Source organism: Lemur catta, chromosome 21 (assembly GCF_020740605.2).
Source record: "Lemur catta isolate mLemCat1 chromosome 21, mLemCat1.pri, whole genome shotgun sequence".
Taxonomy (NCBI): Eukaryota; Metazoa; Chordata; class Mammalia; order Primates; family Lemuridae; genus Lemur; species Lemur catta.
This window is the reverse complement of record NC_059148.1, coordinates 32,020,687-32,047,038: the sequence shown is the minus strand read 5'-3', so window position 1 is coordinate 32,047,038 and position 26,352 is coordinate 32,020,687. Positions and strand designations below refer to the sequence as shown.

The window sequence follows — 26,352 nt, the reverse complement described above, 5'->3', positions numbered from 1 at the left end:
GAGACAGAGTCTCACTGTGTTGCCCAGGCTAGAGTGAGTGCTGTGGCGTCAGCCTAGCTCACAGCAACCTCAAACTCCTGGGCTTAAGCGATCCTCCTGCCTCAGCCTCCCAAGTAGCTGGGACTACAGGCATGCGCCACCATGCCCGGCTAATTTTTTCTATATATATTTTTAGTTGGCCAGATAATTCCTTTCTATTTTTAATAGAGACGGGGGTCTCGGCTCTTGCTCAGGCTGGTCTCGAACTCCTGAGCTAAAACTATCAGCCTGCCTCGGCCTCCCAGAGTACTAGGATTACAGGCGTGAGCCACTGCGCCCGGCCGGGTGGATCGTTTGAGCTCAGGAGTTCGAGACCTGCCTGAGCAAGAGCAAGACCCTGTCTCTACTAAAAATACAAAGAAATTATCTGGACAACTAAAAATATATGTAGAAAAAATTAGCCGGGCATGGTGGCGCATGCCTGTAGTCCCAGCTACTCGGGAGGCTGAGGCAGGAGGATCGCTTGAGCCCAGGAGTTTGAGGTTGCTGTGAGCTAGGCTGACGCCACGGCACTCTAGCACGGGCAACAGAGCGAGACTCTGTCTCAAAAAAAAAAAAAAAAAAGGCCAATCTCTTGGAATTAACGACAGCTGGGGAAGACTGGGTTGCAGGGGCCCCACTGGGACTATAGCAGCATCAAGAGCTCTTGGGTCCTGTAGCAAACGCCACTTACTGTTCCTTTTAGAACAATGAACACAGGAGTGTTCCATGGGCTCAGGGGAAGGTTCTCCATGTCCCGCTTTCAGTTGTTCCTGGACAAGAGATTTTAAATGTTTTAATTTATCCTGCTTAATGGGCCACTGCTCCATCCAGATAGGCTGTGAAAGTGTGGGTTGTATTGGATGCAGCTGAGCAGGGGCCCCTACGGAAAAGCCTGGGTAGTTGGAAGATGCCATTGTTCCAGCAAATTTTGTCCCCATAAAGATGGCCCTCTGGTAGGCAACGTGGAAAAGTGGCTGGTTTGCCAGGGGAGGAAGAGAACTCCCCTTTGGGGTGGGGAGAGGCAGCAGGGGCGGCTCATCCTGTTGAGCCACAGAAGGCAATGGTGGAGAGAAGGGCTCAGGATTCGGGGAATTTCAGGGCAGCGGAGGAGCAGCTTCCAGGATTAGAACCTGTAGGAACACGTAACAGAGCCAGCGCGGCTCGCACCCGGCTCCACGCAGTAACACGGCAAGGGCACCGCAACGCCCGGCCTTCGATTCCCCACTCGCTCCCGGGGCTCTGCCCTCCCCTGCCCTCCCCTGCCCTGAGGGTCACTGGGCAGCGTTTAAGGGTCGCTGCAAAGTGCGCAGATTCGCTGACCCTTCCTCTGCTCTCCCCCGTGTCAGAAACCCCCTTCTGAAACCACTCGCGTCCGGCCCTTTCCCAGAGCAGTGGGCAGGACTGTCCCTTACCGGGTGGTTCCCCTCGTAGTCCGGACGGCGAAAACGCTCACTGCACAGGCGGGTTCCTGAGTCACCTGTTGAGGCTGCTTTTCGCTCCTGAGCTCAGCAGCTAAGGAAGGAACGGCTGCTCGAAACACAGCGTTCAGAGAGACGGGAGAGCCCAAGATCTGAAAGAGAAAACGGCCTCCCCAGCCACGTTCCTCCCCGTGCTTGTTTCCAAGGACACGTGCACAGGGCCCGGCCGCCTGCTGATTTAACAAGCTCCATGCAGGTCAGCTGTGTCCAGCTGCACTTTGCACTCGGCGAACAGGCAGCTTCGGGCAGGTGTTTTCACCTGACTCTTCACTCACCTGCTCACGTTCTTTCCATCCACCCATCCTTTCTTCTAGGCTCAGCCCCTGTCCCCTGGGACCCTTGTCCCCCAGTTCCCTGGTCCCTTCCTTGGCCGAGGCCCCCTCACTCCACCCTGCAGCCCTGCGGGGACGCCCACCTCTAGCTCCTCTTCCGTGAGCCGCTGCAGTGGCCCCAACTGTCTGCTTCTGTCCACGGCTCATCCGTTTTTTTCTTTGCAAACCAAAGGCGTTTCGGGAAACTTTGCATGTCCCTGCCCCACCCACATCGTTTCAAAGCAAACCCCAAACAGCACAGTATTTCACAAAATGATTTTTGCACTATTCTTTTATTGTGATAAATCCACATAGCATAAAATTAACCATTGTATTTATTTCATTTTTAAAAATTGACAAATAATAATTGTACGTATTCCCAGGGTCTATAGTGACATTTCAATGCATATAATGCGTGGGGGTCAGATCAGGGTAATTAGCATATCTGTCATCTCAAACACCGATCATTTCTTCATGTTGGGAACATACAACATCCTCCTTCTAGTTGAAACTATGTAACATAGGATTGTTAACCGTAGTCACCCCACGGTGAGTAGTGCAGAACTCCGGAACTTTCTCCTCCTTTCTAGCTGTAATTTTATGTCCTTTCATAAATAATCATTTTAAAGTGAACAATTCAAAGCTCTCCCTGCACTGAGCCCTCCTGCGGGGTCCTGGGCTCACCGGCAGCAGCTGTCGTGGACACTTGTCCCAGCAGGGAAGATGACAGAAGCAGGGAGGGGACGTGAAGCAGCACTAACTGACTGGACGTCCCGGCATGTGAATTCCACACCGAGACCAAACGCCTCCCCGTGACGGTGACACGGTGGCGTCAGTGCCCAAGGCTGACCCGGGGGGTGGGGTGGGGCGGGGATCGTTACAGTAAGTCGGCCTGAAGCTGCCTCGGTCATGAGCTGCAGCCTTAGTACTTCAACCAACCGAAGGCCTGATTTCGGAGGGTGTTTTAGTAACAGGCAGCTGGGTCTCAATCAGTCGCAGGCTGGTGTGTTGTTTGAGATGAGTTTTCTGCCCTGTCGTTAGGAAAACTCATCGGATGACAAGGAGACTTCCGGTTTCCTTCAGAAGGTGGCTTTCATTGGGCGTCACCTCGATAGAAAACAGAACAGTCTCGCAAAGTCAGCGAGGAGCCCGTGTGGCATGGGCTCCAGGAGACCACAAATCTCACCATGAATTTTCAATGAGGTGTCTCAAAACATCCTAGCAGGAAAATTAAGAAACCAAATGAAAACTCCTGTTGCAAACTGGAGCAATGCGTGAGGCCGCCAGGCTCAGACTGTAAGGACAGCCAAGGTGTAAGTTCATATCTGTGATTTGCGTAAATACATTTAAATAGGTTAAGGAAATCGGTCCTCAGAAGACTGAGTCTCATAATTGCTTTTTACTTTGAAAAGGCATTTTCCAAGTGAAAAAATCCAGTTATTCAACTGAATTCTAAAACCTTTGGTTCAAAGGAAATGTTACTCTCTGGCAAGAATTGAAGAAAGTTATCTATAAATAACCCCTTAAGAACAATCAAGTTATAAGTAAAAGTTTTGATTTCTTTTTAAAATGGCTTTGTTCACACGCCCACCATACAAGTCACCCATTTAGAGTTCGACTTAAGGCTTTGGGCACATTCAGTGTTGGGGACACCAGGTGGCCACAGTCGATTTCAGGACGTTCTCCTCACCCCGGAAAGAAGCCCACACCCTCCCCGTCCCAGCCCCACCAGCCCCACCGGCCCCGCTGGCCCCACCGGCCCCACCGGCCCCAGGCAACCACTGATCTACTTTCTTTTCAAAAAATTAATTATTTTCTCATCATGGCAAGAACGCTTCCGAGATCCACCCTGGTGCACGTGACAGGGCCTTGCAGACTGACCCCGGCTGCACTGACCCTTTTAGAGAACACACGTGAGGGACCACGCGGTGTTTCTGCTTCTGCGACTGGCACAATGTCCCCACGGCTCACCTGCTGCTGCATGTGGCAGACAGGATCCGTGGCTCGTGGACACCACACTTTCCCGCCCATTCGTCCGCCATGAACATTTACATTGTTCCCCACGGATCTGCTTTCTGCTTCTGTGGGTTCGTCTGTTCTGGACGTTGTGCATAAATGATTCATTTTTATTTTACAAAGCCTTTCTCCCCAAAGAATCTTGTAAAAGCTTTTTCCAAATATAATTTGCATATTATGCAATTCGCCCATTTAAAGCGTACGATTCATTGTTTTTAGTACATCACAGGATTGTGCAAACATCACCGTAATCTAAACTGAGTGTGTTCGTGGCCCCGGGAAGAAGCCCCACACGGTTGCCGCCCCCTCCCCTCCCCGTGCCCTTGTCCACGGCCGCCCGGTCCCTCCAGCTCTGCCCTCCGTCCTCACCGCCCACAGCTGTTTCCAGGACTCACTCCTGACCCCAGCGAGCGACGGTGACACTGCCTGACGTCGGCCTCCCAGATGCTCTGCGGCCCTGGGACTCCCGTTCTGGGGAAGGGTCGGTGAGGAAGCCCTGCCGGACCCCAGGGGCCGCGTGGAGAGAGGTGTCCTCGGCTCCCCGAGGGGGCCACACGCGAGTGAAGGGGCCGCCTTGGACACTCTGCCCGGCGAGTCCCAGGCCGTGTTGGCCACCCGGGTCGGAGCAGCTGAGTGGTTTCACCAGCTGCACCCAGGCAACCCCCGGGCAGCCCGTCCCCGCAGGCCACCGAGTTCTGGGCAAGGCGTCAGCCGGTGGTGGTGACAGATGCTGCCATACAGCCCCGTGCACGTCCCCCCGCCCTGGGGGTCTCCGGCGTCTGTCTCTGCTCCCACCCCCGGCCCTGCCTGGCCCCAGCCGGGCTCCCCCTGGCCTGGACGGCTGCAAACTCTCCCAGGGGTCTCCTCAGCCCGGTCTCTCCCCGTCCTTGCAGCAGGACTCAGCGTCACAGGCTTGTCCTTGGCAAGGCTCGGGCTTCCTGCCTGGTGCGCTCGTGCCCTGCGGGCCCCGAGCTCGGGCTGCCGCCTGCCCTGCTCTGTCGCACCCAAGGGCACCTGCCACCCTCCGGCTGCCGAGTCTCTGGTCCCTTCCCCAACTGGACCGAGAGGGTCCCGCGGACCAGGGCGCAGCCTTCCCTCCCTGGGGGGCACATGGTCACACGTGGGTAACCAGCAAACAGCAGCCGCCAACAGACGTGTGGAAATGAACGCAGACACCAGCCAAGGGCAGGCCTTGGTGGGTAGGGGAGCAGGCGGTGGGAAGGGGCCCCATGTGGGTGGTCACAGCACAGTGGCTGTCCCTGGCCAGTCTCGGGCACAGGCGGGGAGGCCGTGGGTGGCTTCCTACGCGCTGGGTCCTGCCGCGTGTCCCCTGGCCACGGTTCACAGCATCTCCAGGCCCTCCTGCCAGGTGACAAAGCTTCCTCCTGGCGCTGGGCGGGAACAGGAAGGAGAGAGAGGACGGCCGGAGGTGGGACGTTGCCCTGACCCGCTCTGCTCTGGGGCTGGCGTCTTTTCTGGAAGCCACGGCCACAGGAGGAGCAGGTGGGCCACAGACAGGAAGGTGGGCCCCGAGCACCCGGGCAGCGACCCCCCACCGGGAGTTTGACAGGGGGGGAAATCCGGTCTCGTGAATTCACCCTCCTGTTGTTTTTCTGTGTGTGAGTGTCCAAGACGAGGCTGGGACGGCCGACCCAGCGGGGCCACGCGTTGCCCTTGGCCAGGGCGCGCCTCTGGGCGGTTCCCTCCTCCTCCCGCTGGTGCCGAGGCCCGGCCTCCTGTGTGGCCGTAAAATTGGGAGAGGCCGGGTGGGGAGTGTCGTGCCGACCTGGGGGCCGTGTGCGGCCCACGGCAGCCGTGGTCTGAGAGTGATTTCCTGGGATTTGTGACGTCTTTGGTGAGACGTGTCCTCCAGCGTTGATCTAGCACGTTGAGACGTCATGAAATCCAAGCCTGATGTTGGTGTCTGGAAGGAAACACCGAAGTTTCTGGTCTGAGAGATTGACGAACAAATGTGCAGGAAAAAAGACTCCAAATGTGGGAGAATATTTCAAAATAACGAGGGGCTGTGAAGGCTGTTCTTCAAGCTCAGAAGAACGATGCCTCCGTGGTATTTGTGAGATCGGCCTGTGGCCTTTGTTTTTACTGTGGTCAAACACACTGACCACGACATCGACCGTTTTAGCCATTGTTAAGTGCACAGTTCAGTGTGTTAATGAACCATCACGCGGTTCATCTCCGGAACACGCTCATCTTCCCAAAGGGAGTCTCTGTCCCCTCCCCGCCCTGGTGCCCCCACGCTGTCCCCGTCTCTGTGAGCTCGGGGCCTCTGGGACCCATGTCTGTCCGGCCGCGCTGTAGCCGGTGTCGGGACTTCCCTCCCACGCATGTGCGTCTCTGCGTGTTCACCCACCGTCCGTAGGGGCCCCCCGGGGTCGCTCCCGCCTCCTGGCTGTTGTGACTAGAGTCCCGGTGGACGGACGGTGGTGACCTGCGACCTCTCGCAGACTGGAATTTCTCCGCGGGGCAGCGGGTGCCCCCGTGCCCTGTAGGGCCCTTTGATCTGTCGAGCATGTCCTGCTCGTTTGGAAACTGGGCCTGAGCATTTTCAAGGGCCTATGAAAAGGTTTGAGACCAGGAAAAAAATTTCTTCTGGTTCAAAGTACAGAAAGAATACTGCACGTTTAAAATTTAAAAATGTTCAGGTTGCGATTCACTTAGCTTTTATGTAGTGACACGGAGAGTTGTCTTTACTCGGTTTGACGTGACGTGGGAAGGGCTTGCGGGCTCGGGCGGTGGCTGTGGGTTCATCCCAGGAGACGTTTCCATGACCAGGTGGCGTCAGGCCCGGGATTAGGGCCAAGGGGCCCCCGAGCCCACGAGGGACGTGAGAACGTGCCCCTGTGCCTGGTGCCGCCCCTCGAGCCCTGATCTTGTGGTGCCCACGCGGCAGGCGCACGGCAGGGAGGGTGGGCAGGTGCCCAGCGTGGGCAGATCCGGCCGGGGCTGAGGAACTGGGTTGGCTGTTGGTCCGGAGCAGCCACGGCCCGGGGGTCGCCCCGCCCTGCGCTGGCTGGCTCAGAGCACGTGGGGTTGGGGGCTCACAGGTGCGTTGAGTGGGGGCCGCCATGGAGGTTGGGGGTGACCAGCCGGAGCGGGCGTCTCGCGGGGCCTTTGCTGTCTCTGGCGGGTTCCGAGTCGGAAATGGCGCAAACTCATGGGAGCTGCAGTCTCGGAGCCAAGTCCTGAGCCCTGGGGCCGGTCCCTGCCGGGAGCTGCAGGCCGTGGCCAGAGCTCGGTTTTTATACCTGGCTGGGTGGCGTCTGCACCTTCCTTCTCTCAGGACCAAGGTGTGTTTTGGGGCCCACTACGAAGACACCTGGTGACCTCATGTTAAAAGAAAAACTTTAGACAGATTTAACAGAGTTTATTTGAGCAAAGAACGGCTCGTGAAGTGGCACCTGGAACGGGGAGAGGGCCCCGTCAGCCGCGTGAGCTGCGAGTTTCATCTGCCGCCACGAAAGCCAGCGGGGAAGTGACCCCTGTGGGGTGGTCTGACGGGAGGGCCCGGGTCACATAACCAATCAGCAGGTTGGATGTTTTTGTCGTTTGTGTTTTGGAGGCTTGGGGTTTTCTGTGGTTCTTGTTTGCTTTTAAGTCAGGTACAAAAAATGTCTCCAGGGCAGTCAAGAACTCCAGGACAGAGACAGCCGCGGGCCCTGCCTACAGCCTCCCCTGTTTGCTTCGACCTGCGCGAACCCATTTCCCACGGTGGGGACAGGAGTCTGACGCAGGGACTTGGGGCCCGGGGGGTGTGGCCCCCTGGGCAGCTGCAGCACTGACCCCTCCCCCCACAACGTGTGCCGCCTGCACCCTCCCGTCCTCAGGGAAAAGCCCACATGCAGCCGCACGCGTGACTCCACCAGCACCCGGAACGCTGCGTCCGCGGTGCTGTTTCTCTTGTTGAAGTGGACAGATCTTATCTTCTATTTTCTAGTTATTTGCAGCTGGGATAGAGAAATAGTTTTGAATTTTAAGTTGATCTTGATCCGGCAATTTCCTGAACTCTCCTATTGGCTCTCGAGACTTGCAGAGGCTACTGGATTTTCCCTTGTAGCTTTGTCACCCGGGGGGAAAGGACAGATTGTCCCAGCAACCTCTTCCTCCAAGTGCTGCCTGAAAACCCCACGGGACGATGCCGGTGGCCCGACTCTGTGTCCTGGGCCAGTCACTGTAGCCAGAGGGATGGTGCCCCCTGAACGCGGCCGGGGGGGACACTGGGCCAGGCACGGCCACCGGCTCCGCAGACGGCTGTCCGGTGTCAGCGTCACCACAGGGTGCGTTTGTCCAAGGCCCCAGAAGGTGCCACCCCAGGGGTGAGCCCAGCGTGAGCTGCGGAGTCCTCGGTGGAGACAGGCGCGGCTGCCGTGGCATGTTACTGATAAGGGAAACTGAGGCAGGCAAAGACAGGGGGCCTATGGGAGCTCTGCTTTTCGCAGTTTTCTGTAGACCTAAACACTGCTCTGGAAAATAAGCTGTATTGATGCTTTTTTTTAAATCCATTTTGCAAGAGGAAGGAGCAGCAAGGAGCGGGAAGGGAGCCGGCGCCGCCGGGTGCTCAGAGGCCAAGAGTGCGATGGCCGGCTGGGGGCGGACGCTGCTGTTGCTGCTGCTGCCGCTGCCGCTGCCACTGCCGGGGTCCTTGGAATGGAAGCCGACCGGCCTGGGCCACAAGGTGCGTGCTGGGCCTCCCGCCAACGCCATGGCCGTGCTCGGGCCACAGTGCCCCTTCCCCTCCTGCCCTGGGACAAGCCCTCCGCGTCTCCCGGCGACGGTCAGTAAGATCTTTATACAACAAGACAAGACAAAAGCCCCAGACGCAAACCCTCCCACAATCTCCGCTGTGCTCACTTTCCTGACGCTGCACCGCGCCGAGTCTGCCCTTCTCGGGCCTCCACGCAGCTCAACCTTCTCGGCAGGAGCAGCCTGAGCTCCGGGCTGGCTGTCACTTAAGCAGCTCCGCACTTTCGTTACGTTTCATAGAATTTATTTGTGTTAACGTGCAGTGGGTTTATTACTGTTATTTTAAAACTTTCTTCCGTCTCAGTGTCGAATGCAGCAAAGGTCAGTAGCTGTCGCCCACCTCCCCAGCTGCCCTCAGAGCCCTTCACAGCCCCGAGACACGGCTGTGCCCGGCCGCGGTCAAAGGTCACACTCACCCGAGGCACCTCAGGGGCCGGCTCAGCCGGCAGCCGACACGGGCTGAACCTCAGCTCCAGCTCCTGCTGGCTGTGTGATCCCGGGCTAGTCACTCACCCTCTCTGAGCCTGTTTCTTCTCCTGGGAAATGTAGGCAGGAAGCGCAGAGCTACTCGAGAGGGCCCCTCCCCTCCCTGTGCCTCAGTTTACTCTGTTCTCGCGGCTCACAGCGGACATTCCTTTTCCTTCTTCACCACTGGGCACCTTGCCCTTGCCCTGCCAGACTGACTGTGGGCAGGTTTGTTCCAGAAACTTCTCTGGCCTGAGTCTGAAGGATGGTGACCTGGGGAAGCCAGAGGGGGAGGAGACCCCCGGAGCCCTGGGAGTGACGGCTGTGTTTCAGGGGACCGGCGAGGGCTGTGAGGGCCACGGGGAGTGCCTGAGCCAATGCTGTGTCCCCAACAGCCTGAACCCCCAGAAGTTCTGCACCCCCAAAACCGTCTTCCGAAAATGCCTGTCGTGGCAGAGGGTGTGTGTGGGGCACCCTGCTCTGGAAGGGGAGAGGAAGGTGGTAGGAGGGACACGGTCTTCTGTCCCCACAGCCTAACAGGGACAAGTGCCAGGGCCACGACGAGTGCCGGAGCGGCTGCTGCACCAGGATCAGCGTCGACCCGCAGCTGTTCTGCACGGCCAAGACCATATTCCTGCAGTGCGTGCGCTGGCGCAAGGTGAGCCCCGGGCGGTGCGTGGGCTGGCCCAAGGTGAGCCCCGGGCGGTGCGTGGGCTGGCGCGAGGTGAGCCCCGGGCGGTGCGTGCGCTGGCGCGAGGTGAGCCCCGGGCGGTGCGTGCGCTGGCGCGAGGTGAGCCCCGGGAGGTGCGTGCGCTGGCACGAGGTGAGCCCCCGGGCAGGCGGACGGGAGGGGCGGCCACCTCTGCACCGGGCCATGCTTGCTGGGAGGAAGGACGCGGAGGCTGCCCGGGGGGCGGCTCCTGTCCGTGTCTCCCCAGCCCAACGGCGACTACTGCTGGGGCCACGATGACTGCCGCAGCCGCTGCTGCCTCCGGCTGAACGAGGTCAGCCCCTACCGCTGCATCCCGCGCACGGGGATCCTGGCCCAGTGCCTGCCCCTGGTGAGTCCCTCGGCCCGGGGGCTTGGCCAGCGTGCGCCGTGGGCGAGGGGGTGCCGGGAACCCAGACCTGCTGGGAACGGCTGCAGCAGCGTCGGCCGTTCACCAAGTGCGAACACGCAGGGAACGTCTCGGGCGGAACCCGGCTCCCGGGCTGGGCACGGCGTGTGCGGCTGTCAGAGCCCTGCAGGGACGCGCAGGCGAGGGCTGGGGGTGCCCCTGTGGGAGCTGCCGAGAGCCCCAGGGGACAGAGAGGACAGTCTCTGGGCGGGGGGCGGGCTGTGCCATCAGCAGCCCTGGGGGCGGCAGGGGGTCTCCCCTCCCCCTCTCCTGGTGACTCCGTGGAGAGGCACGGCCTGGGCCATGCAGGCGGGGGGCCCAGGCGGGCTGGGTCCGGAGGTCCGTGGGGGGCAGACACGGCAGGCGCCAGTTTCCCCGGAGACCAGGCAGCGGCCGCGCCGGGTGCTGGGCTGTGAGTTCCGACTCGAGATCCTGGCGTAAAGGGTCTCCGTGAGCACAGCCGTGTCCCAGCCACGCAGCGTCTGCCCCCAGAGTGGCCGCGCACAGCAGGGGCGCACGGACGCCGCCAGGAGCCCAGCGCACCCGGCACCCTCCCCCATGGGGTCCCCGGCCCCGACGGGCGACCTGGGCTCAGGGGGCAGCCGGTCCACAGCGACCGTCTCCTGCGCCTGCTCCGCGCTGACACTCCCAGGACACTTCCTCGTTTCTGGTGTTTCCTTTAGTGACGTGAACAGGAATCTGTGTCCTGAAGAACCAAACCTGGGCCCGAGGGACGCCTACCTGGACCTCCTTGTGCCGGGAGCTGGATTCGGGCGGAACATTCCCCTGTGGTCCGCGCGGCTCTTTCGGGGGCGCCGAGGAAATCCGGGCGCGGAAGGCGCTGAGCGCCCGAGACCGCGCGGAGCCTCCGCAAGGGCAGCGCAGGCTCGGAACACACCGGATCATCCGGCGCAAATAAACCTGCCTGAGCGCGGCGTGGGTCTCGTCACTGCCATGTCTCCAGGCCATAAAACGTAACCCGCGAAACCTGCAGGCTGCAGGTGGGCGGGGGCTGCAGGGGCTGACGGCACACACGGAGGGCTGGCGCTGGGGTCGCGGTCACACACCGAGGGCTGGCGCGGGGCTGTCAGGGCTGTCGGGGGGGCTGCCCAGGCTGGACGCTACATGTTCCCCCCTCCAGCCAGAGTGTCCACAGCAAAGGTGTGAAAGTGCATTTTGTCACCGTAGCTCAAATAATAAATTTGTTGTTCCGACTGAAGAGGTTCCCCCCACCCCCCGACGTTGCCGACAGTTAGTGACGCGCAAGCTCATACTCTGCACCCGACACCAGACCTGTGACTTTCCGGAACAAGGGTCACCTGCGTCCCACGGGGCCCCGCGGAGGCTGCCGAGGCTCCTCCTCCCGCCACCCCACCCCCCCCCTCGCCACGCGAGGTTCCTTCCCTGCGCTGTTCCCCCCAGCGGGTGCTTGGGGACAACGCCCCGCGTGGTGTGTGTCCCCGGGGGCCGGGCACATCTCTGCTAACCATGAACTGCCGCTCGCCGGTCCCATCAGAGTATCCCACCGTGTGTTCACTGCACCTTTCCGACGCTGAGGCGTGCTTAGACGCACAAATACTCACCGTGTGTTCCGGTCGCCTGCAGGCTCCCTGCAGTCACGTGCACCTGCACCCCACAGCCCAGGTGCCGGCGAGCACGGTGCGAGGGCGACACCCTGTGACGTTCCCACAAACAGAGCCGCCCAGCGAGGCATGTCTCAGGACGCGCTCCTGTCGCGAAGCCACCACGCCTGTCGGGGAGCAGGGGGCGCAGGCAGGGCGGGCTCAGCCCAGAGCAGCAAACGCTCCTGCCCGAGCCCCGCACGGCGCCGGCCCAGGCCCCGGGACTCTGGCCTCGTGGGGCACGAGTGGGAGGAAGGGCACCCCCACCTGCGGTGACACTCGGGGCGCACAAGGCCTCCTGAGGGTCCCGGCGGGGGGTGGGGCAGCCCTGCCCCGGCTCCTCCTCCCCCTCCCCCCTCCCCCTCCTCCCACCCTCCTCCTCCTCCTCGCTCCCCCAGCTTCCGTTCACCGGGCAAAGGGTCTCCTGGCCCTGAGGTGCTCAGGCACAGGGGGACAAGGCCAACCCTGCAAGGTCCCCATGGGGCCGGCACCCCCCACGCAGAGAAGACAGGGGTTCCCACACGGAAGGCCACGGTAGGGGCTGCGTGGCGGGACCTTGGGCCCATGTGAGGCCTGCACCAATGCCCGAGGGTGGAGGGAGGAGCTTCAGCGGCAGAGGGAGGAGCTTCAGCGGTGGAGGGAGGAGCTTCAGCGGTGGAGGGAGGAGCTTCAGCAGAAGGAGGAGCTTCAGCGACGGAGGGAGGAGCTTCAGCTCAGGGCCGAGGGCACAGCCCGGCAGGAGGGGCGGGCGGAGCTGGGGCGGTGCCAGGATTACCAAGCCCGCGACCGGCGCGGGGCCTCACTTCCAGGGGCCTGGGCCCCCCCACAGCACCCCGCGCCGCAGGGGGGAATGCGGGGCGTTTGGGGTGTCACCCTGGGCCTGCCCGGAGGCCGCCCGCCCCAAGGCCACACAGAACACTCGACCACGGTTTCATCCAAAATCAAGGCTGTATTTACCTCCACCGATTGACATGAGAACAGAATATGTAAAGTAAGCGGAGTCCACACAGGAAAATGTCGGGAACAGAACGGCCGTGGGCGGCTGAAGCCCGGCAGAGACAGACTGGACGTCGGGAAACAGCCGGGGACACAGGGACGCGCCGCCGGCACAGCACGGTGGCTCGTGCGGTTAGGGGACAAACCCGGGCCAAAGCGAGCAGCCGCGGTGCCGGAGGTGCACGCACAGGGTGACAAACGTCTGACCGCCTTCACACGGGAGAGAAAATATACAAAAGTGATTTATTTTTTTGTAATCAAACTTTAGACTCTTGCGCTTCTAAAATTCTACTTGTCTGGCATAGAGATCGCGAGAACACCGCACGATGAGCACAAGGGTCCACAGAGCTGTCCTTGCGGCCAGAGCCAGCCAGTCCTGAAGCCCGCGTTGAGCCTCTCGCGGGGGACACCCGGGAGCGGGCTCTCCCTCCCGAGGGTGCAGCCGGGGGCACCCGCCGCCTCGGGCAGCGGCGGGCCGGGGGTTGCTCGACTTCCCGGACAGCCGGGTCCCGCCTCGGAGCTCTTGCATAGTTGAGGGTAGTTGCTGCGGTTAACTCCCCACAGCGAGTGGGCGTTTTGTGACCATGTTAAACAAATAACCAGAGGGGTTTCCGGAAACCACTTTTATAAAGTCTACCTAGGGTAAGAATTTAATAATGTCATACATTTATATCAACAGACTATGTACACGTTTCCTTTGTTGTTTTTTAAAAAAACAAACCAAAAAAGAAATCCTTACACTTCTGCATAATAAGGCAAAAAACAAAGTTTTGTACATTATTATTATTATTTTAATATATATCTGTAACTTCGGTTCCAAGTACCAAGGGAGGGCCAGGGCCGGGCCTGAGTGGGGAGCCTCACAGTGCGCTGGACAAAGTGACCGTGTTTTCTCCATAAACGAGACAAAGAAACCCTGGGGCTCTGGAGAGGGGTCCGGGTCTGTGACCTTGCAAACCCCAACAAAAAAATCAAGAAGCAAAAAGTTTCTTTTTTGGTTCTTTTAAGTGTCTAAAGAGCACAAAATTAAGAAAAATACAAATCCATTAAAAACGCTTCTCACCTGTGGGGAAAAAAGGTACAAACTTGATTTTTTTTTTCCCAATAGCCTAATCTCAAGCTCGGAAAACAAAAGGCCACCCCCAAAAAAGCTGTGTATTAAATTCCCGAACCCCGCAGACTTCGCGTGGAAAAGCGTGTCACCCCAGGATTCGATGGAGCTGTGCTTAAGTTCTAGAAATGTACATTTAAAAAAGTTTACAGCAGTGCATTTGTAAAAGGGTCCCTCGCGGGACGCCCGCGCAGGGACTACCGCGCCTCCACCTCCTGGGGGTTGCGGGACGGGGAGTAGGCGCGCGCGTCGCCGGGCCCGAGGCCCTCGAGCGGGCTAGTCCTGCTCCGCGGCGCGGGCGGCGTGGGCGGCCCGGCCACCAGCGGGGGAGGCGCACCGAGCGCCGCGGCGGCCGGCGGGGTCCGCGCCAGGAGTCCGAGGCGCGGCAGGTGCGGGGCGCTGTCCGGGCCCGGGCCCCGCGCGCGCTCCAGCTCCTCGCGGCGCGGCCCCCGCGGGCGCTCGGGGCTGTAGTCGTGCGGCTCGCGGTCGCGGTAGGCGCGCTCGGGGGGCTCGAAGAGGGCGCCGGGGCCGGCGGGGAAGGCGCGTCGCGGCAGCTCCAGGCCGCGGTAGGCCTCGCGCAGCGGCTCCCACGCGAAGCCCGGCGCGCCCAGGCGCTCGCGGCCCAGGCCCAGCGGGGCCGGCGCGGGGTGCAGGCCGCCCGCCGAGGGCTCGGCCGCCTCGTCCTCCCTGCGCTCCTCCTTCACCTTCACGTCGCCCTGGGGCCGCTCGGCCGGCGCCTCGGGCGGCTTCCCCTGCGGCTCCCGGCCCAAGAGGCCGGCCAGGCGCAGGCCTTCGCCCAGGGCCGCCTTGCTGTAGGGCGAGGGCGGGCGCGTGGCCAGCTTGGCGCCCTCCTCCTTGGCGGGGGAGCAGCTCTGCTTGACCCGGGGCTCGGCCTCGCGCTCCGCGGGGACCCCGGGCCGGCCCAGCTCGCCCTGGCCGCGGAGCAGGAGGCCGCTGACGGCGTGGCCCATAGGGGCTGCAGGCGATGCGCGACTGACCAGGCGCGTCTTCTCCAGGAGGTCCCTGGGGGCGACAGGACAAGCGTGGTCAGTCTGAGGTGGCTCTTCCAGCCGGCAGCCCCTAGAAGGCTGTGTTCTCATCCCCTGCAGGGCCCGCGTTTCCTGGTGCGTGTGTGTGTGTGGGGGGTCCTTTTAGCACCCCGAGTTTCTGCAGATGCCAGTAATGCCCCTGTCAACACACTGGTGGTGACAACAGAAACCCCCCACCCCCACGTCTCCAAACACCCCGAGGCTTCCCTCCCCTTGGCAAATAACCTAGAAGCAGCCAGAGCCAAACCACAAAGCTCTGCACCAGCACTGAGGCTGGGACCCTGGGCAGTCAGGGGGCTCCAGTCCTTGGGGGGACAAGGGGGCTCGTGGGGAGGTGCCGGCTGCACCAGCCCTGGAATTGCTGCCTCAAACTCTGGTTCCCACCCCATGCGTGGAGGCCTGACAGCCACCCACCCCAGACTGCGGGGTCCTCCAGCCCCCCCACATTGTCCTTGGAGAGGAAGGTCTCAGGAAGGCTGGGGCCACCCTGGGATGGGCGAGGGGTTCTAAGCCCACGTCTGCAGGGGTGCCTCGGGCCACCCCCCCACCGTGTGCACCCCCAGGGTGTGCAGTGGCCCCCCCACCGTGTGCACCCCCAGGGCATGCAGTGGCCCCCCCACCGTGTGCACCCCCAGGGCGTGCAGTGGCCCCCCCACTGTGTGCACCCCCAGGGCATGCAGCGGCCCCCCCCACCGTGTGCACCCCCAAGGCAAGCCGTAGCCAGCACATGGCTGTGCTCACCAGGCCCTTTCCGGGCCCCTTCTCCATGGGGAGAGTCGGAGGCAGGGCTGGGTCCGACCTGCCGGAGCCCCCAGGTCTCTGCACAAGCAGGGCAGGGTGGGGGCGTGGAGGGATGGGGCAGGGGAAGGCTGGGCAGCCGCCACTCACCGCTCACGCTCCTCCCGGCCCTTGTCTGGCTCTCGGTCGTGGTTGGTCAGGGCTGAGACCCGCTCTGTGTCCATGGACTTGGGCCACGGGGGGTGGCGTGGGGAAGGAGGGCGGTGCCCGGTGCAGCCGGTTCCAGGTCTCGTGGGGGCTGGGCAGGCCGTGCACCGAGGAGCCCTCCTTGGGGGCAAAGATGCTGCCACCGCCAGGAGCTGGGGGCAGCACCCAGGGAGTGTGAGGCCAGCTGTCCGGCCCCCACTGGCTGACTGCGCCCCAGAGGGCCCTGCCATCCCCTGGGCCCCGAGTGGGCACTACGGGGAGGTGCGCCCAGCTGGGGAGGGCGCTGCACGTGTGTGTCACTTACTCAGAGCGTGGCTGCCCAGGCCCCCGAAGGCGTGGCTCCCCAAGCTCCCCAGGCCCCCGAAGCTGCTCGACCTGCTGAAAGGGTCTGGGGGGCAACCAGGGGTCAGGGGTCAGCTAGGCTCAGCTGGGACTCCCACCTGACTCCCCAGCCTGAGGGGGGCGCCCTATGTGATCCCAGGGGTGCCCTGGGGCTCAGGGTTACCCTCCTGCCCTGACACCCCCAACCCTCAGTCTGCTGAGGAAGCCAGACCACACCCCCCCCAGGCCGGGGCACCCACCTGCCAGGTGACCGGTGGGCAGAAAGCTGCCCGAGGGAGCTGAGGGTCCGAAGGGGTTGGTGGCGGGATGGGCGGCACCTGCGGGGGAGCCAAGTTGACAGAGGCCCGGAGCTGCACCTGGGCCCCTGTCTGCAGTGTGGTTCCCGGGGGCACCCCAGTTTCCTGAGGGAACCTCTGCTGCCTGTTTCCTGGAACGGCCCAACCGTGGGGTGAAGGTGCGTCCGGCAGGGCAGGGTGGGACTTATTCTTCTCCCGACACCTGGAGGATGTGGCTGGGGCTGCAGTGGCCATCCTGGGATGGGGCCAGAGGGACGGAGGTGCCCGGAGGAAGGGGGCCACGGCTTGGGCAGGGACACAGAGGGGGCACCCCATGGGAGTGGCCTTGGTTGGCTGTTCCCAAAGCCAGTCACCCCGGAGTCCTCACCCAGGAGAGCTGCTAAATGACCCTGGTACCTACGACAGGCCTGACAGACAGCGGTTTGTCTGGGGCACTGAGCGTGGCGGCCGCGTGTGTGCCCCTGGGCCCAGGGCAGCCCACAGGTACCACCTCAGCACCTGCCCTGGCTCCCAGCAACACCCCCAGCCCTGGTGGGGGCCAGCATCCCACCCTGCACTCGGCAGGGGGGCGTCCTTCACTCCAGAGGGTGGGTTTCTGGCGAGACCAGCCTGGCTGCTCCAAGTCCCTCCTAGCCCTGATCCAGGGGAAGGCCACCCGTGGGCCCGGCAGGTGCGTCCCCCACACTGCGGAGGGCAGGGCCTGCTCAGGGCTCCACGTGGGAAGTCGACACCCACGTCTACCCTGGAGACGACAGCATAGCCGCCACACTGCTGAGACAGCCCGCCAAGGCCTGTGGGGAGCCGGCTGCCTGAAGCCCACATGTGGGAGAAGCCGTGGGGTCAACGTTGGAACCTCCAACCCCTGCCGGGGAAGGACAGCAGAGCCAGTGAGCACACACACGTTAGCCGGGCACCAAGTCACAGCTGTTCCTTTCCACACGGGGAAGAAACAACCTCCCGTGCAATTAAGGGGAAAGCAGGGCAGAGCTGAGCGGGGCCAGGCACCGCGGGGCCGGGAGCTGGGGACAGCTCCATGCGGACGGGTGAGCAGGGCTGCACAGACCGACTCCCGGCTGGAAATATTCGAGCCACCCAACGGGCTCAGGAAGAAACGGAAAGCCAGCAGCTCAAACCCTGGCCAGGGCGCCTCACGGGAGCTCCTCAGAGAGCAGGGACAAGGGAAAACCCGTAACCCACAAGCACAAACAGCCTTCATGGCAGAACCGGATACTCAGTACGACCAAGGGAAATGCACGGCCATTCGGGATAACACGTCAGGAACAAGATGTCGGCAAAGGGACCCCAGAAATACGTCCACAGTTCACACATCAAGGTGACTCATCGGGTTGGGAATAAAGAAGCAGAACTGTCACTTGCAGAGATGACTTTCTACACAAAAAGTATTGAAGGAATCTACAATTCTACATCTGAATTTCCTTGCGTTTGTAAGAATTAGGCAAGACTGCCGGATGCAGAGAGTAGGGCACAGATCCTGTTTCCTAGCAACGGCCAGCTAAGAAATGTAGTTTTAGAAACGCCAACCCTAGTATCAGTGAAACACACAGCACCTGGGAGTCACTCTCAGGTCTCGCTGTGTGGGAGCAACACCTGCTCACAGGTAGGAAGGGAGAGGAGGGAGGAGGCCTGCTCACAGGTAGGAAGCGAGAGGAGGGAGGAGGCCTGCTCACAGGTAGGAAGGGAGAGGAGGGAGGAGGCCTGCTCACAGGTAGGAAGCGAGAGGAGGGAGGAGGCCTGCGCACAGGTAGGAAGCGAGAGGAGGGAGGAGGCCTGCGCACAGGTAGGAAGCGAGAGGAGGGAGGAGGCCTGCGCACAGGTAGGAAGGGAGAGGAGGGAGGACGCCTGCGCACAGGTAGGAAGCGAGAGGAGGGAGGACGCCTGCGCACAGGTAGGAAGCGAGAGGAGGGAGGAGGCCTGCGCACAGGTAGGAAGCGAGAGGAGGGAGGAGGCCTGCGCACAGGTAGGAAGCGAGAGGAGGGAGGAGGCCTGCGCACAGGTAGGAAGCGAGAGGAGGGAGGAGGCCTGCTCACAGGTAGGAAGCGAGAGGAGGGAGAGGAGGGAGGAGGCCTGCTCACAGGTAGGAAGTGAGAGGAGGGAGGAGGCCTGCGCACAGGTAGGAAGTGAGAGGAGGGAGGACGCCTGCTCACAGGTAGGGAGAGGAGGGAGGAGGCCTGCGCACAGGTAGGAAGTGAGAGGAGGGAGGACGCTTGTGCACAGGTAGGGAGAGGAGGGAGGAGGCCTGCGCACAGGTAGGGAGAGGAGGGAGGAGGCCTGCGCACAGGTAGGAAGTGAGAGGAGGGAGGACGCTTGTGCACAGGTAGGGAGAGGAGGGAGGACGCCTGTGCACAGGTAGGGAGAGGAGGGAGGAGGCCTGCGCACAGGTAGGGAGAGGAGGGAGGAGGCCTGAGCACAGGTAGGAAGTGAGAGGAGGGAGGAGGCCTGGGCACAGGTAGGAAGTGAGAGGAGGGAGGAGGCCTGCGCACAGGTAGGAAGTGAGAGGAGGGAGGAGGCCTGCGCACAGGTAGGAAGTGAGAGGAGGGAGGAGGCCTGGGCACAGGTAGGAAGTGAGAGGAGGGAGGAGGCCTGCGCACAGGTAGGGAGAGGAGGGAGGAGGCCTGCTCACAGGTAGGAAGGGAGAGGAGGGAGGCCTGCGCACAGGTAGGGAGAGGAGGGAGGAGGCCTGCGCACAGGTAGGGAGAGGAGGGAGGAGGCCTGCTCACAGGTAGGAAGCGAGAGGAGGGAGGAGGCCTGCTCACAGGTAGGGAGAGGAGGGAGGAGGCCTGCTCACAGGTAGGAAGTGAGAGGAGGGAGGAGGCCTGCTCACAGGTAGGGAGAGGAGGGAGGAGGCCTGCTCACAGGTAGGGAGAGGAGGGATTCCTTCCAAGTTAGCTGCACTCTCAGCCTGGTCCAGGAAAGCGCTGGTGCCCGCAGGGACAGGCAGACATGACGTTTGCGTGGAGCTGAGACGGCCGTACGCACGGCAGGTGGGCGGAGCAGGGGCGGGGTTGGGGCCGCAGCCGGGACCCCCTCGGCGCGGGTGCCACCTCCCTCCCTGGGGGGCTGGGGCTGGGGGTCAAGGGCCGCGGGGGTGGTGGGGATTCCCGCCAGCTCCTTTCGCTCCTTCCCCGGCGGGCGCAGGACGCCAGAACAGGGGCCTGGGGGCAGGGGACGCCAGGGCGAGGGACGAGTCCGCCAGCGGCACCTCAACCTCACGGGGCTCCCTTCTGGCGTAAGTGGGGGGTGTCCAAAAGCAAAAACGGCGCTGAGGCCCCGAGCCGGCCGGACAGGGGGACGTTTCTGCCCCGCCCCCCCCAGGTGCCGCGGGTCTCACCTGAGCTGGAGAAGAGCGGCCGCGCCAGGTCCTGCGGGTAGTGGAACCCGGCAAACACGCCCGGGGCGGGGGGTCTGCCAAACAGGTCCAGCTTCGCGCCCACCTCCAGCTTGTGTGGGTCCAGCGGCACCTGCTGAGAGGACGGGGCTGCCAGGGGACACGGGCGGCTGGCGCTTGCCGACCTCCCGACAGGGGACGCTGGGGTGTCGTGACCACTCGGACCGGTGAGACGGGTCGGCGAGCGGTTGCAGCGGGCGAGTGGGGTCTTTCCAGCCTGGTGCACGCTTTACACGTACAGCACAGCTCAATTTGGGGACATCGCATGGAAAACTTTTTTTTTGTATTTAGATTCTCAAAAATGGAGCTAAGTTGTTCCAAATATGGTTAAGGGGTTCCCCATGACCAAATTTAGTATCAGTATCAGTTTTAAAAGTTAAATTTGTTAAGAGTAAACAAAACTACTCCCCGCCCGCCACGTGCACCGGCCCCACGGCAGGGCTGTGGGCCACACAGGGCCGGGGCGGCCACGCAGAACTGGGTACAGGGCTCGAGGCCCAGGGGCAGCCACAAGGGACCCTGGTGCCCTCCCGGCTGCAGCCGCAGGGGCCAAGGGAGTCCCAGCGACCCTCCTGCCCTGCACGTCCTGCAGCCAGTGTTTTGGCCTGTCTCTGGCTCCCACAGGGCCGCAGTGACGTCGGGGCACCCTCACCCCGAGTGAGACCTGACCCTGGTGCCCCATGCCCGCCAGGGTGCAGCCGGGAGTCACAGAGGCCACGTGTGACACCTCCCACCCACCACTCTCACTGGCACCATGCTGGGAGCATCTCCGGGTCCCGGCGTGTCTCCCGGGAGGTGCCACCCAAACGTTCACACACCGAAACACACAGTGCTTCGTCACAGATCCCTCTCCACTGACTCTCCCTCAAAGCGCATACAGGACGTAATGACTCTTAACAAGTGCCACAGAGGTAACGCATGTCACCTGGGGCAGTGCTGGGGACAGCAGGGGCGCAGGGTCCCCTGGGGCTGAGGCCACTGCCTGGCTGTCCTGCCTCCCCGGCAGGGACTGTGCCCCTCCAGCCACCCGTGGGGCTGCATCTTTCTCCGCCCACCCACCTCGGAGCACGTCAGCTCTGAGTGCTTCGGGTATACCCAGTGCACTGCTGAACACCCAGGCACACAGCAGGCGCTCAATAATGTCAGGGGGAGGGAGGGCAGAGGGCCCACTGTGGGCGGAGCCAGCAGGTTCCCTGAGCACCCCAGGGGCACAGGGACGGCCCCCTCAGGGGAAGGCAGGGGCAGGCAGCCAATGCCTGCGGGTCAGACACGTGAGCACACGCGTGTGAACACACACAGGCTCGCTTGGCACACTCCCACCCCCCAGGTCTGACCCCAGGCTGGAGACGGGGCCTCCACACGCCCCTCACCTCAGCCTCAGACACCGGCAGGAGCCTCCCGCCAGCACCCCGGAGGCCTCCCAGAAGCACTTGGGGACGCCACGTGTGGGGGAATCCCCCGGGACCCCCCACCGGCCCCACCGGGTTTGTCCTCACCTTTATCTTCTGCTGATGGTGGTAGATCTGCCACGCGATCTGCACGTGCACCGCGCACCACTTCCCCGGCTTCTGCGACAGGACCCGGCACGGCTCAGCGGGGTGGGGGGAGCCGGCCTCTCCTCCCACCCCTCTGCCTTTCCCAGGTTCCCCTGTGATGGGCACCCCCAGGGCCACCCGGCCCCTTCTCCCCAGGGACAGGCACACACTCACCCTGACCACCGCCCGGTACGGATCAGAGACCTGAGGGACAGGGGAGGAGCGTTAGGTCCAGGCCCTGCAGGAGGCCAAGTCCTGGGGGTGCGGGGGACACGGCCCCTCTGCCAGGACACCCCTCTGGGGCAGGGGGGACACCCAGTGACACCTACCCCGGGGGCTTTCTGCAGGAGGGTGTGCATGGCACCAGCCCGGCCCGTTACCTCCAGCGGGTTTGAAGTCTGAGGGGAGAGGAGAGAGAGCGCTTGCGCACGTGCGGGACCACCCCACGGCCACCCCCACGACTCCCGCTTCCTGGCTCTGGCACCGGCCTGCGCCCGCCCTGCCTGGCGTGGGGCCTGGCTTCCTGGAGAGACCACCACTCCCTCCATCCAGTGGTTTCCACGACGGCAGGAAGGGGCTCTTGACACTGCCGTGTCGGGGAGGGTGGGCTGCCCCTGGGAGAGTCACTTGCTGCCGGGGCCAAGACAGCTCCCGCAGGAAGGGGAGCTGCAGTGTGGGCAGACGGGCTGAGCTCCCCGCCTGGGGCTCCGTGGAGCGGATGACCCGCAGCAGGGACCGGCCGTGGGCAGCTTTCCTGCCAGCAACCTGGCCCTTCCGGCTCCTTCCCACTGGGCCAGAGCAATGGACACCACACCAAGTGGTTACCCTCGGGGAATGGCCCTCTGGGCGCTGTCCTGCCCAGGAGTAGCCCGCAGAGGGCATGGCCAGGACAGACCCCCCCCTAACCCGACTCAGGGCCTCTAGGCCCCCGGCTGCTGAAGCCCTGGGAGTCCAGGTTTGGGGAACCCTCTCCCCAGGCGCTCCTCTTGAGGCAGGCTCTGGAATCCTCGGCGGTGGTTGTCTGGGGCCCAGAGACCCCCTGGGTCTATCCCACCCGGCTAGGGGCGTCAGGGCAGCCGTGGGCAGTGAGTGGCAGTTGCAGTGGCATCCTGAGGTTGGGGCTGGCTGGGACCTAGAGTGGCCCAGGGCCCACTTGGGGCCAACACCTGTCCTCATGCCCCTCGCGAGGCCACGGTGGGAGACAGGGACACACACGCCCGCTGTCCTGGGGAAGGCGCTGTGGCACAGCCTCCTGTGCCCCCGGCCTCCCGCGGTGTGGACACCCCTGTGCTGGCTGCTGCCCACGCTGGGGATCTCGTCAGGGCAGGGTCTTCTGTGTCGAGGCTGAAGCCTCTCATGGGGCACCGGGACCCACCACGTGCTCCTCTCTGCCCGCTGCCACCCCTCCCTGGGGCACTTCCAGTCCAGAACCCCCGATACCCCTGCCTGGCAGAGCCCAGGTTGGGACAGGGCTGGGTGGGGCAGTCTTGCCGCCCCCTCCCCACCTGGAACCCCACCCACCGCTGTGCCCGCCCCACCTGCCAGGAGCAGCTGGTACCTTGGGCTGAAAAGCACCCTGCAGGGACCCAAAGGGGCCGGGGTGCGGAAGCAGGGCAGGCAGTCCCGGGATGGCGGGAGGGAAGGGCGGGAAGAACTGCAAGAGAAGGGAGAGGCTGCAGGGCCCCCACCTGTCCCCCCTCTGCACCCAGGGCCTAGCCCGACATGGCGGGGGAGGAAGCCCTGGCCGGGTGCAAGGCCGCCGTGGCAGGCACACAGGGACGGGCTCCGGGGAACACTGGGGACACTCACACTCACGTTGGAATGTCGGAAGTAGGAGCTGTCCAGCTTGGGAGTGTACTTGTCGAACTGGAAGGGAACGAGGTGGGTGAGGCCCCCAGTACACACCTGATGCCCCCTGGGGGCCCCAGCGCCTGCCCACCCTGGCTGCACCCTGCACCCCGCACTCCCCCCGCCCCCCCAGCTGCCCCCAGGCTCAAGCGCGCCGGCCCACAGCCCTGCACTCAGCCCAGTGGGGCCGGGGTTGCAACCAGGGAGCCCCCTTTCTAGTGGGGGGTCTGTGTGCCCAGAAGGGCCATGGCTGGGGGAGGGGCATGAAGCCCGGGATGCGGGACACACCCAGCTACTGACCAACTGGCAGGAGCCAGGAAGCCCGGCCACACGGCAGCTGCGTAGGAGCCACGGGCTGGGGCCAGGGAACACGTGTGGACCGAGTCTCGGGCTCTGGGGCCCTTAAGTCCTATCTGGGCCTCCAGACCTGGCATAGGGACCCATGGTGGGTACAACTGGCCCCAAGGATGTGTCACCCACACGTGGACACAGGACACCTGCCCAAGCCCAGGACAACAGCCCAGGATGGGGACCTCATGGCGTGACTCAGGGGAGACCAGAGGGCGGGCCGGGGCCCGGCCCCACTGTCCAGGCAGACGCCGCCGGCCTCACCCGCCCGTGTGCGCGCGCGCGTGTGTCTGCGTGTGCCTGCTGCATGTCCCCGCCCGGCCCGCCCCCCGCCCCTGCCAGCACGCGGGCCTACGCACCGGCGGGGGTGCGGCGGGCGGCGTGAGCGGCGTCGGGGGCAGCCCCGCGGGGAAGGGGGCGAATGTGTGTTGGTGCTGGTGTGTGTGCTGGTGTGTGTGTTGGTGTGTGTGCTGGTGCTGGTGGAACTCCGCCCGCAGCAGAGCCCCCGGGCCCAGGGAGGCGCCAGGCCGCTCGGCGCTCTGCACCAGAAACCGCGTGTTCAGCTCTTGCCTGAGCAGCTCGTGATCTACAAGAGAAAAAGAGAGAGAGACAGAGAGGCACGTCGGCCGCGGGCTCCCGGCGGGGCGAGGCGGATAGTCACCTGGCACTCCCGGTTTCGGCAGGCCAAGCCGTGGTGGCCGCTCGCTAGGTGCGGGCCCAGGGGTGGAGGTAAGAGAGGGGCCTGTGACCAAGTACCAATCAGAATCCCCGAATGAGGCTGGCAATACATGATTGGCTGGCTGAATGAGACCAACAGGCTGGCATCTGGAGGGAGAGAGAACAGGGTGAGCCTGCGCGCCGCCCCGCCCTCGGCCACGCAGGGCTCGGAGGGCTCCAGAGGCGCCACCCTGGGGAGCCTGTGTCCAGCCCCCCCCGACCACCGTCCGGTCCTGTCCAAGGGCGCCGGGCTGCCCCTCCCCGGGCAGGGCTGACTCAGAACCGCGGAGGGCGCCTGCAGCAGAGGGCGACGTCCTCCCGCCCGGGCCACTAGGACCTGGCCCCAGCGGAAGCTCCGGGAGAGAGAGGCGGGGGTGGGGGTGGGGGGGCTCTGGTCACTTTGGACCCCCTGCTCCCCGGCCCCGCCCGCGGGTGCAGCCCCGACACCGGAGGGCGCGGAGGACAGCCCCCGGCCCCAGCGAATCCGCAGGTGCGCACGCGAGCGTGTGTCGGTGCGCGTGTCTGGGCGCGTGCGCGCACCCATGCGCATACCCGCGACTTGCCTGGGTCCGCAGAGAAAGGGGGCCCTGGGCCGAGCCCCGCCGAACGCCCCTCCCTGGGGGTCGCATCCCGCATCTGCCCACCCTGCCCAGGAGAGACCAGGCGGAGCGCACGTACCAGCGGGGTGTCCTGGGATGCCCAGGCTGCTGGCGGGCAGCGCCGGGGGCGGGGGCAGTGTCGCGGGGGCAGCGAACATGGCTGCTGCGTGGTGCTGGTGCTGCGCCTGGGACCGGAGCGCCAGGTGTGAGGTAGACAGGTGGGGGCCCGGCCCGTGCGGCGACAGCGACACGTGCTTCGCCAGGCCGAGGGCGGCACTGCTGCCCACGCTGCTGCTCCTGCTGCGGGACACGGGGCTCAGCGCCCGCCCGCACCCTCCCTGCGGCCCCCAGCCCAGGGACCCCAGAGGCCCGCAGGCCCCGCCCCTATCTGAAGCCCCCACCTGAGGCCCACAGGCCCCGCCCCCATCTGAAGCCCCCCCCTGAGGCCCGCAGGCCCCGCCCCCACCTGAGGCCCTCACCTGAGGCCGTGGAGGCCGTGGGGCGCCACCGGGCCGGGGCCCGCGAAGGCGCCCAGGGACGCAGGCACGTGTGTCGGGAGCGCGCCGCGGGGCTGGGGGGGCGCGGGCGGCGGCTGCGGAGTGTGGCGGGGCGGCGCGGGGGCCTCCTTCTTCACCAGGGGGCTGGTGCGGGCCGGCGGGGCCCCCGCGCAGGGCGTGGCGAGGGGCGCGGGGCTGGCGGGCGGGAAGCACCCGGTGCTGAGCTCGCGGCTGCGCTCCAGGCCCGACACCTTGGGCACCGCGCCGGCCTTGGCCTCCGGCTTCTCGCGCCGCGCGGGGCCTGCGGGAGAGCGGCAGTTGCGACCCCGGAGTCCGGTCTCCGACTGCTCCCGGCAACCCAGCGCGTCCTGCTGCCGGCCGACTCCCACCGAAGCAGGCGCAGGGAGAGCGCGCACCCTGCCCCAGGCCACACCGATGCCCTGGGGGCCCAGCCCCACCACCAGGAGCGCAGCTGACAGCTCCAAGGCCATCATGGCAGAGGGAGTCGTGGGGGTAGGGGCCGTCATGACCCCACTTTACAGACAAAACCAAGGTACACTGAGGACTTGGCCCAAGAGGGGAACTGGTTGGAACCCAGTAACTCAGTGACTGCACCTGCATCTTCCTGCGCCCGTGCCAGCCCCACTCCCTGCAGGACCTGCCCGCCCTCCACCCTGCGCAGGCCCAGAGCATCCGTCTCCGCTGCCGCACGGAGTATGCAGGTGCCGCCTTCCCCTTTCAGCACCCCCAGGAGGGGAGTGACCACCTCCAGGAACCTGGGCAAAGGCACCAGGCAGCGTGGTAGGGAAGCTGCTCCCGACTTGGGCCACCTGCCACCCAGCTGCCCTCACCCCCTGTTTCTCGGCCACTG

General features: G+C 63.9%; 2 protein-coding genes across 5 annotated transcripts in view; one reads left to right on the top strand and one right to left on the bottom strand.

The window, feature by feature from the left end:
* The first annotated feature begins 6,057 nt into the window (after positions 1-6,057).
* Positions 6,058-11,389, top strand: LRCOL1 (leucine rich colipase like 1). Of its 4 annotated transcripts, XM_045534145.1 has the most exons (6): positions 6,058-7,134; positions 7,466-7,555; positions 8,356-8,519; positions 9,585-9,710; positions 9,991-10,113; positions 10,854-11,389. In XM_045534145.1, exons 1-6 carry the CDS (start codon positions 7,002-7,004, stop codon positions 10,854-10,856), a joined length of 639 nt encoding a protein of 212 aa, XP_045390101.1. In that variant the 5' UTR covers positions 6,058-7,001; the 3' UTR covers positions 10,857-11,389. The 4 variants fall into 4 exon arrangements, with proteins under 4 accessions (XP_045390101.1, XP_045390099.1, XP_045390098.1 ...); XM_045534143.1 differs by lacking the exon at positions 10,854-11,389 and having other exon boundaries at positions 9,810-10,106; XM_045534142.1 differs by lacking the exon at positions 10,854-11,389 and having other exon boundaries at positions 9,777-10,106.
* A 1,332-nt stretch (positions 11,390-12,721) lies between these two features.
* The window catches only part of FBRSL1 (fibrosin like 1), a 66,042-nt gene continuing 52,411 nt past the window's right edge, over positions 12,722-26,352 (bottom strand). Inside the window, 15 exon segments of the mRNA XM_045534141.1 lie at positions 12,722-14,922; positions 15,837-15,928; positions 15,930-16,045; positions 16,198-16,281; positions 16,475-16,552; positions 19,881-20,013; positions 21,434-21,505; positions 21,647-21,676; positions 21,802-21,870; positions 23,031-23,126; positions 23,282-23,338; positions 24,028-24,254; positions 24,425-24,493; positions 25,064-25,284; positions 25,464-25,782. Of these exon segments, the coding sequence (XP_045390097.1) occupies positions 14,097-14,922; positions 15,837-15,928; positions 15,930-16,045; positions 16,198-16,281; positions 16,475-16,552; positions 19,881-20,013; positions 21,434-21,505; positions 21,647-21,676; positions 21,802-21,870; positions 23,031-23,126; positions 23,282-23,338; positions 24,028-24,254; positions 24,425-24,493; positions 25,064-25,284; positions 25,464-25,782 (2,489 nt within the window). The 3' untranslated portion in view covers positions 12,722-14,096.

Coding starts and splice junctions, on each gene's coding strand:
- LRCOL1 (XM_045534142.1), top strand. CDS start 7,002: ATGGGAGCTGCAGTCTCGGAGCCAAGTCCTGAGCCCTGGGGCCGGTCC. Junction 7,556..8,355: donor GCGCGAACCCATTTCCCACG/GTGGGGACAGGA, acceptor CCATTTTGCAAG/AGGAAGGAGCAGCAAGGAGC. Junction 9,711..9,776: donor AGTGCGTGCGCTGGCGCAAG/GTGAGCCCCGGG, acceptor GGCTGGCGCGAG/GTGAGCCCCGGGCGGTGCGT.